We start from the raw sequence: 10,000 nt of genomic DNA on the forward strand, positions 1-10,000 counted from the left end.
TCAAACTATTAAAAGTATTTTGTTTTTATTGTATTTAGTTTAAAAAAATTGTTTAATTAGCGTAAACTTTTGTGCTTTTTTATTTCGATTCTATATAAAAATAATTCGAAGGATTTTAATTAATGATCTATCGTTCGACTTTTGTGCATCGAAGATTATATTAATTTGATTTTGCATTCCTTTGTTGACTTATATTTACCAAAGGATATTAAGTACACTGCGTTATCATAGTAAGCTATAAATGTGTGAAGTTTTTGAGTGATCAACTGTTACATACATGTGTATTTGACTTGCTTAAACTAATAACTTTGTTTAAAAGATAAGGTTGTACTGCTTTAATCATCGAGCTCTTACAAATTTATCTCTTATTCCCAGCATAGATCCATCAGATTGTTTTATAACTCTTTTTAAGTTGAAAAAATGTTGCAAGTTACAATTTTCTCAGAAAAAAATGCACGAAACATATCGTCAAACGCTTTCCATTTATTTTTTAACTATCATTTTTAGAAGAAATAAAATACTTGAAAACTGTTAAAACTCGTTCTTTTATTATCGTTCTAAAAGATAATCTTAGTTTTATATTTTTTTCGTGAAAACGTCAACAGTAAGGTTAAGCGCAAATCACGCCCAATGGTATAAAATAGATCACCACAACGTGCATTAAACATCTTTTGTGAAATTAAATTATTTTGTACAACTACCGATCGAGAAAATATTAGCAAGTTTTTTTTATTAAATCATGACAAATTATCAGAAACTTGTCATAATTTTCATTGACTTGAAACCTTACATATATATTTACAATCGAAAGTAATTACTTCTGGTAGAAAAAAGCTAAGGCTAAGCAATAAAATTCATAAATATTTGCATGTAAAAAATATCAATAGATCAGACCGCCGCATTACGGGCGGATTATTAAAGGCCGTTTATTATTTTCTTGAAGATCAAATCGAGGCGGATTATAAGACGCATGTCAGACATTTTTTTTACTGCTGTATGAGTTTCTCTTTATATATTTTTCTTCTCTATGCTAATATTAAAGTAATTAAAAATATTTTCTTTTTAGTTACGTTTTATTACCTTAAATTTTTTTAAGAATAAATTTTTCATATAAGTTGCTTTATTTAGCATTATCATTTCAATATATCAAGGTAGCTTATATTGTATAATATTGTCATTATAAAAGTAAGTATTTAAAGTATAAATTCAAGTATAAAAAAAAAAGAAAGATTTAGTAGATTTATATAGTATGTAGTATTGAATATGTATTTGCTGCTAAATTTTATACAAATTGGGAAATACATTTAATTGAGGACTAAGGTAACAAAAGGAAGTCTTTCGAATACATCTTTAAAATACACATCTTTAAGATAAATATTTTAAGTTCAAAACCATCTAAAAGAACTAATTATATTTATTCATACTATGTTACAAAAAAAAGCTATATATATATATATATATATATATATATATATATATATATATATATATATATATATATATATATATATATATATATATATATATATATATATATATATATAATGGTTTTTTTGTTCTATATTATGGTTTAAATATTAGTCAATTACCAACAGTTGTTTATATTTTACAGAATGATTCATTTTTGATTTTAGTTTCAATTGTTACAAATTTGATTTTATAATGGTTTTTTTGTTCTATATTATGGTTTAAATATTAGTCAATTACCAACAGTTGTTTATATTTTACAGAATGATTCATTTTTGATTTTAGTTTCAGTGTTACAAATTTGATTTTCAAAATTTTTTTTTATTAGATCTAGCAGAAGAACTATAGGTTGTTTTTCCTCACTCTAGACTTGTTTACATATGCAATTGGATTGTTTAATAAAACTAAAGTGTTATTCAAATTTTTATATTTAAAGCCTGGTAATGATCTTAAAGATTTAAATTTAAATTCAAAAATGAAAGTGTAGTTTATAGCACTAGAGGGACAAATTTTTCATAATGTCATTATTCTATATGCTTTATTTTCAATATATACTTATGCATATCATTAGTCTTTTTTAATATAAAAGGTACTTTGAACAATTAAAAAACACTTGGAGCAAGTTGTTTGACAGTTTTTGTTTCACTTTCACCAGATTTGGTTTCACTACGTTTTTCACTAACATTGCATTTTTCTATATTTAAACTATAGAAAAAGAATGACATTGGAAATATGGTGTAAGGTTTATTCAAATAGACATTGTATTTTCTATCAATTTGCATAAAAAAATATTTTTATTTAAGACAAAAGACAAACAGTAACTTAAACTGATGTTTAAAATCACATTTGAGCACTGATAAAAGTGTGGTAAATGATTTTTTTCTGATTGTCTCCAGGTGAAAAAAAAGTTTTACTTTAAAAAGTAGCTCTAATTAGTAATAATTAAAATGGTTGTCAAAAATCAATATACAAATTATTTGCTTAGAATTCAGTTTTTTACTAAAGAATAACAAGTTCTTTTAACAATTTGTGTATAGTCAGCAAATAAGATATATCTACAATATAACAAATATAACATAATAAATTTGTTTAAGTGTTTATTTACTTTTTTTAATGCCATTTTTATGATTGCAATTATTTTTATGTATTCACTACAAGTATTTGTCTTTAATATTTTTTTGATTTATTTATACCTAATGCTTATTATACTATTTTATTAATTCTCATTACATTACTTGCGTATAGCATTTAAAATATTTTGTGAAACTGTAAAATTGATTTAAATAAGATCTTCAATAAAAAATTAGGATTATGTAAATCTCTATAAACCAATGATAAAGTTAAAGTTGTTTATCAAGTTATATTTAACAATTAAAAAGGTTTAAAGAAAAAAATGACTTCAAAAACTTTTAGATTAGTTTTGTAATATGAGTCACATATTTTTAAAGTTCAATTCAACATTTTCAAAGTCTTTGTCAGTTGACAAAAGTAGTGATGTTTTTGTTAAATCCCTTGATAAGTGACAATATCCTTTTACTGATATTTCTTTGACTCAAGCTATCTGATGGTTTTAAAAATTGCTTTAATAAGTCATTGAAATATTTTGTGTGATGTATTTCTATAACAATTTTTGTTTTAGCTGTTTGTATGGTAGAGGCCTAATAACACTATTAAGATAGGTGATTTTAATGTGCATTTTATTAAATGAAGAATTGTTTTTCCCCTTTTCCTCTTCTAAAAATATGAAGGTTTGATGTAAATTTACTTAAGTTTTTTATTGAAAATAAAAAATAAAAAACTGTTTAAAATTACTGTTTGTATTCATTATTTCTAGAAAAACATTTAAAAAATACTTTAAAAAGTTATGTAATGCTTATGTTTTAAATTTTGCTGTTTATGAGATATTTGCTGTAAATAGTGACAGTGTTAATTGAATTACATTTAGTTAATTAAGTCATTTACATTTTTTTAAAGTTCAACTAAAAGTAGTTTCTTATTGCACAGTGTAACAATAAACATTGAGTAGATTTTTTTAAAAGCTTAGCAAATTATATTGATTATATAGGCTGTTATATCAAGCTGTTGTCAAGTGTTGACAGGATGTTTTTTTCTTTGTTTATACTTTCCCATAAAATGGATTATATGTCTTTAAATCAAATTGAAAGCTTCATAGAGTTTTATATAATTCTGTGAAGGAGTTTGTCTATTATACAATTTGTATTTTTTTCTGTTGTGTTTATATAATTTTGTCTTTTATTTGTTGTTGTTTTTTTTTATATATTTTTTTTTTAAACTTTGTTATTAACGTTTTTTTTAAATTTATTTTAATCATGTTTATTTCCTTTATTTCATTGATTTTATACTAATTTTTAATTTAATTTCATAAGTTTTAATTTTATTCCCTTTTAGTTTTACTATAAAAATGTTGTCTAGTCCAGGTACTAGCTCAATGGCCCAAACAAATACAAGCTTTAATCTTCGTAGCATTTTTCGTCCACCTAGAAAATCATGTAACAAGGGTAGTATAGACTCAGTCAGTATGAAGATATCTGAAAAATCATTATCTCGTTCGTCACAATCTGATACTAAAGAGGATCTTTTAATGTGTAATGTTTGTTTTTCATGGAAGTCCTCAGCTCTTTTTCCTGTTCTTTTAAGTTGTGAACACAGAAATTGCATTGACTGTTTAAGACATCATTTAACTATTGCTGTTAAAGAATGTAGAGTTTTAGTTTCATGTCCTGAATGCTCTGAGGTATTTCATCCATCAGATGTTCAATTAATATTCAATGATAATGTGCTATATGCAAAATATGAAGAGTTTACCCTTAGGCGTGCATTGGTTGGTATTGCTGATATCAGGTGGTGCCCAGCTCCAGATTGTGGCTATGCTGTTATTGCCTCAGGTTGTGCTAGTTGTCCTCAATTGAAGTGTTTGCGACCTGGTTGCAATTACGAGTTTTGTTACCACTGTCGTCAAGTATGGCATCCTAACACAACCTGTGATTTAGCTAGAATGCAAAATCAGTTTGAAATACGATCATTGTCATCATCTGATCGCAAATCTTCAAATATGAACGAAGACATTAAACCCTGTCCTAATTGCATGGCATTAATTATAAAAATGGATGATGGTTCATGTAATCATATGACTTGTGCTGTCTGTGGAGGAGAGTTTTGTTGGTTATGTATGAAAGAGATATCTGATCTACACTATTTAAGGTTTTTTATATATTAAAATCTAATAAAAAATGTAATTTTTATTAGTAGTTTAGAAAATAAATTTTCTACATAATTGTAAATTCATTTGTATTTTCTCCTATCTATAATGTTAAGGTAATTTGTTAACTCTTTATCTCAGTCCATCAGGTTGTACATTTTGGGGTAAAAAACCTTGGAGTCGTAAGAAAAAAATTATGTGGCAGATGGGTACCCTAATTGGTGCACCTGTAGGAATTGCTTTGGCTGCAGGTGTTGTCCTTCCTGCTATGATGATTGGTATTCCTATTTACTCTGGACGCAGAGTGAGTTATTTAATAATTCTTTAGTTGCAATCACTGACTTTTCAAAGGAAATTAGATTTAGATAAATATATAAATTTTATTTTCCTGTTGATATTTTTAAGTTTTTTATGGTTATTTATTCTAGATTAGAGAGCGATTTGATTATAGTGATAATGTTCACAAGCGTAATCTTGCCATCACAGGTGGAGTTGCACTTTCTATTATTGTTTCACCTTTTCTTGCTGCATTAACAGTTGGTGTTGGTGTGCCCATTGCATTAGGTTATGTCTATGGTGTTGTTCCTATTTCACTTTGCAGAAGTGGTGGCTGTGCTGGTGTTACTACATCAAGAAAAGGGCGTGGTGTCAATTTAGAATTTAATGAGCGAGATGAACCTTATACTAAGACAACAAATACTAAAAGTAGTCCAAATCGGCGTACCAGTATTAACAGTATGGCTGGAAATATTCAAATTAATGGGGAATTCACTGTTAAAGCAACATCAATGAAAGGTATGACAGTCAATTATTTAATATCATCTCATAATTCAAGCTTAATAAACAATATTTATTATCTTGTTAATATTAACATTTAAATTTTGTAGGGCTCCAGCCTAGCATGAGTGGTAGCAATGATAGCTCAAGCATTGATGAACATTCTTATATTACGTCTTTTAATCATGAACATGATGTGGAGTCTCATGCGTCTCTTATTCCAGCTCCTCGTAGTACTACTATTAGCATAACAAGTAGTTTAGAAAATATACAGGCCAAGTCAGCTAGTTCAACAAATGTTTGCACAATATTACCTGAAGTTTGTTGCCAACAACAAAGTGTAAAACTAAACAGAGATGATAACATTTCTACAGTATCTATACATAGCACAAGTACACAGGGTAATAGAGAGACAATATCTTTGGATATTGCACCACGCGACAGTTGTTCTATTGTAATGTAATCTTATGATGTGAAGCAAAACTGGCTTACTGTTTACTGTGATTCTAGAATCCTAAGTCTTTAAGATCTTTTAAAAGTAAACTTAGTGTTTTAAAAAAAATCTCAAAAGTTGGAAAAGATTTCTATTTTTGCTTTTATTGATTTTTATCCAATAAAAGTTCAGTTATACAAGTCAACCAACAGTGCAATAATTGTCTTTATTTATTTTTTTTTTTCTTTTCTTATGTTTTTTTTTTATTGTTTAGAATGTTTTACAAGTTAAATTAAATTGAAACTAAATATCTTTTTCTTAGTAATTGCTTTAGACTAAATATCTTTTTCTTAGTAATTGAAACAGCTGTTCGTGTTTTTCTTTTTTAAAAAATTTTTATCAGGTTTTTTGTATTAGTGATTTGATGAGTTCTTTAAAAATTCTAAAAAAGCTTGTAATATCCCTCACATAAGTAGTTAAATTCAAAGTTGGTTGTAAACCAATAAAACAAATGTAAATTGTGCTGTGGATATTTATTGCTGGATTTATTATAGATTTATGTATATATATATAATGATAAATATAATTGTATATTAAACCTATAACAGCTTTTTGTTATCATTGTAGCATTATAATAAAGCTCATTATTTGAAATTCCTTCTAAATTTTAAACTTTTCACTGAATGTCAAAATCTTATTTGACACTTAGAGTTCATGGTTATGTTAAAAAGATAAGTTCACCCGCTCAACAAAAGTATTACAAAAATAAATTCTGTTGCTTAACATAAAATAAACCTGTATTTTTTCCTGCAATTTGTAGTCTGTATTTTACACCTTATTGAAATTCAAATAATTTGAATACTTAAAGAATAAAAGAAAAAGGGTGATTTGTTAGATTAATAACAGATTGACAGATAACAATAGTTACAAATATTTATTTTAAGTATTTCTCTTCTTTTTTATTATTATTAATATTTTATTATTATTATTGTTTAGTTTTTGTTGCATTTTCATGTTTCTCTGTTGCATTTTGGTAATGTAAATATTCTTATATTTTTCATCAGATATTTTTTTGTGGATATGAAAGATGCAAAAATTAAAAATTCAAATTTGTAGTTTAATTTGATTAAAGTTGTGTGTTGATATTTTTTTATTAGGCCAAATTATTTTTTAAACTGTTTATTTGTCCAGCTAATAGTCATAAACGTTTTGTTTCTTTTGTATTTAATTTCATTTTTGTATTTCAATGAAGAACTTTGAGTCTCTTGCGTTAAATATTTCTTTACAATATTGTAAATGCATAATTTATAAGTATAATAAATACATTATATATAAATGAATAATTGATCTAATTGACAGTAATCAAAAAGAAGGATGAATGTTTCATAACTTAATACCAGTGGTTGCCGCAAAAGATCATCATAAAGATTAACTTTTTTGGTAGTGATCTAAAAGTACATGATAATTCTCAATTTTTCTAATCATAAACTCAAGTCCAATTTTTCAGCTTGTAAGGTTCCTCATTTTTAAATTACAATTTAAAAAAACAGTAAATTCCTGAAGATCATTTTTAATGGTGGTAGCATATCCTCCTAAATTTAGAAAATTGTTTTGATAATTCATTTTAAATAGGAAATTTTTTCCCCACAAATGTATATCTATATATTTCTTAGAAAACCATCTTGGGCATCAGAATGGTACCTTTGAACTAATTTTTTACAAATTTCTTTACCAGATTAAAACATAAAAAAAGTTTTCTGTGAAAAAATTTAATATATATTTCATTTAAACTACGTCACAAATCCTATACACCAGTATGGTTAAAAATCATTTAAAATGATTGGTCATAGAGTTTTTAAATCCTCTTAAGGCCATAATAAATCTTAAAGAGATACTTTTCTTTCATAATCTTTTGGTATAAAAACTGCAATAATGCATAATTTTACTAACAAAAAACAATCTTTTGTTTAAATAAGCTTTTGGACAGATATAAAGATTATAAAACAAGTTTGCTTTTTCACTTGTCTTTTTTTTTTTTTTTTTTTCTTTTTTAGAAACATTTGTTAAGCATACTTTCATGCAAAATTTATTTTCTATATTCAAGTATTCATGCCACTGAAAGGGGACTTGAAGAGACTTATTGTAAGAAAAATTTCAATAGGTTATGGTGCACTTATGTTTGTTATTATATGTAATTGTCATAATAAGTAGTAAATGGTTGCTTAATTGTTATTTTATGTGCTTGTAAATATATTTAAGTTGTGTCATTACTTAACATCTGTTTGCTTTATTATGTAAATATTTGTTTTCTTTGGTTTTTGTATTTCTTTGAGTTTTTTTGTTTGTTTTTTTTTTCTGCACAACTTTGGCTCCTTACTATTACATTATTATATTTTTCATATTTGATCTTTAACTTTCTTGAGGAACATTTCAATCAGTTATCATATTCTGAAGTTTAAATTCAAAAGACTATTTTGTAAAGTAATTAGCTGTTGTCTAGAATATAGTTTACAAACAATAAGACAGTTAAGTATAAAAAGTCTGCTGTTAAAATTCATTTTACTGTGAATTCTTCTTCAGCTGATTGTATTTGTTTGTGGTTATTATGGTTTGTTGAGTTGTTTTTTTTATACAGGTAGTTAAAGTATTAAAGTTAAAAGTAAATAATAATGAATAACAAGTATCAAATGGATGCATGGATAACAAGATGATGACATAGACAATTAGTTGCAGTGTTAACAAAGATTAGTTTGATAAATTAACCAGCAGCATATAAATATCTTAGGAATGAAATCAATTTAAATAGAAAGGTTTTGAGTGCTCTGATTTATTTTATAGTTATTTTTAAGAATTTTTTAAAATTTAATTATTTGATTTTCTAAACAATTTAGTTAATAAAAGTAATTATTTCCCCAGTAAAGATGAGTTAGCTGTTAAATGAAAATTGATTTTTGTCCGATATTTTTTGATAAATAAGTCTCTTTAATATTGAGGACTTTCATCCTGGAGACAGATAATTGCTTAGTAAATTAAAATTTTGAAGTTTTGGCTGCAAAAATAGTTTACCAAGTCTACCAATAGTCTACCAAGAGTCAATATATAAAGTGAATAGAGTTCAATAAACTCCTCAAAAAAAAAAAACACCTTCATAATAAATGCTTAGTGTGTGCATTAAGAAGTCTAATCTCATTTGTTAGTATAATCTCAGTCATTAGCATACCAATTTAATAGCTGGTAAATGAATATGTCAAAGTTGTGTATAATTTTTCTGTGTATATAACCTATAATTATGTATATAAAAAAGGTTTTTCCAAATGAAAAGTAAATAATACCATCTTACATAACTACCACTTCTACCTACAAACAATTTTATTTTTAAACTAAAGTAAAAAGGTATTTTGTTGTGTTTGCTTTAATATAAGTTTCCTTGTTGTTTAATATTACTTTTTTACAATAGTCATAACTTTTTTTGTAGTATTTATATATCACTTTTTAGTGGTGTGATGTGTTTCTTGAATGATGCAATATCCCCCACTCAGCAACTCAATGAGGTTTGTTATAGAATGTTAATGAATAATCAGTCATTGGAAACTTGCTGCAGTTTCTAAATGTTAGCTCATTTCATTGCAGAAACTGTTTATAATTGAAAATTCATTAATAGCTGTTTTGTGTGTGTGTGTGTGTGTGTGTGTGTGTGTGTGTGTGTGTGTGTGTGTCTATATATATATATATATATATATATATATATATATATATATATATATATAAATGAAGTAAGTCTGGAAATAAAAGTCTGTTATTGGTCATTGCCTTCCTAAGTCAAAAGTTTTTTTAACTAAGTAGTAAATTTTTGTCCAAGAGATTTTTATGTGCATGTGTCTACATATGTTTAAAACATAAAAAAACAAGTTATGATTAAAAAGCTATAACAAGGTGACCCTTAGATATCTCATTTGTTCTTTTAAACATTCATTGCTTTATAGATCATTGAGCATATATTGCTAATCATTTTGGTTTTCTGAATTAAGTTATCAATTTAATTTTAATTTTTATTTTAAGATTTCAATCATTAACATAGTTATAATTTTATTTAAACTGATTTT

At 25.5% G+C, this 10,000-nt stretch overlaps 2 protein-coding genes across 15 annotated transcripts in view; both read left to right on the forward strand.

The window, feature by feature from the left end:
* Window positions 1-3,848: 3,848 nt before the first annotated feature.
* LOC145189355 (E3 ubiquitin-protein ligase RNF19A-like) lies at window positions 3,849-6,034 on the forward strand. Its single transcript, XM_080065967.2, has 4 exons — window positions 3,849-4,689; window positions 4,829-4,991; window positions 5,116-5,482; window positions 5,575-6,034. Exons 1-4 carry the CDS (start codon window positions 3,890-3,892, stop codon window positions 5,925-5,927), a joined length of 1,683 nt encoding a protein of 560 aa, XP_079922093.2. The 5' UTR covers window positions 3,849-3,889; the 3' UTR covers window positions 5,928-6,034.
* Window positions 6,035-7,227: 1,193 nt separating this feature from the next.
* LOC145189354 (dual specificity tyrosine-phosphorylation-regulated kinase 4-like) overlaps window positions 7,228-10,000 on the forward strand; it is a 14,613-nt gene continuing 11,840 nt past the window's right edge. For 2 of the 14 annotated variants that reach the window (XM_090089400.1, XM_090089389.1), the window contains exons 1-3: window positions 7,229-7,351; window positions 7,952-8,039; window positions 9,394-9,448. In XM_090089400.1, the coding sequence (XP_089945526.1) occupies window positions 9,414-9,448 (35 nt within the window). In that variant the 5' untranslated portion in view covers window positions 7,229-7,351; window positions 7,952-8,039; window positions 9,394-9,413. Of the gene's footprint in view, window positions 7,408-7,951; window positions 8,059-8,255; window positions 8,423-8,486; window positions 8,506-8,532; window positions 8,708-9,138; window positions 9,291-9,393; window positions 9,449-10,000 lie in introns of those variants that run through there. The other 12 variants (XM_090089384.1, XM_090089393.1, XM_090089385.1 and 9 more) reach the window with 11 other exon arrangements.

The sequence above is a fragment of the Hydra viridissima genome, unplaced genomic scaffold (assembly GCF_058129835.1).
Source record: "Hydra viridissima isolate aposymbiotic clone 2 unplaced genomic scaffold, HvirCarnegie_v1 scaffold_5, whole genome shotgun sequence".
Taxonomy (NCBI): Eukaryota; Metazoa; Cnidaria; class Hydrozoa; order Anthoathecata; family Hydridae; genus Hydra; species Hydra viridissima.

What these genes read in the sequence shown, in the direction of transcription:
- LOC145189355 (XM_080065967.2), top strand. Translation starts at nt 3,890, where the DNA reads ATGTTGTCTAGTCCAGGTACTAGCTCAATGGCCCAAACAAATACAAGC. An exon ending in TCTGATCTACACTATTTAAG is followed by an intron (nt 4,690 to 4,828) that starts GTTTTTTATATA and finishes TCTTTATCTCAG; the next exon opens with TCCATCAGGTTGTACATTTT. An exon ending in CTATTTACTCTGGACGCAGA is followed by an intron (nt 4,992 to 5,115) that starts GTGAGTTATTTA and finishes TATTTATTCTAG; the next exon opens with ATTAGAGAGCGATTTGATTA.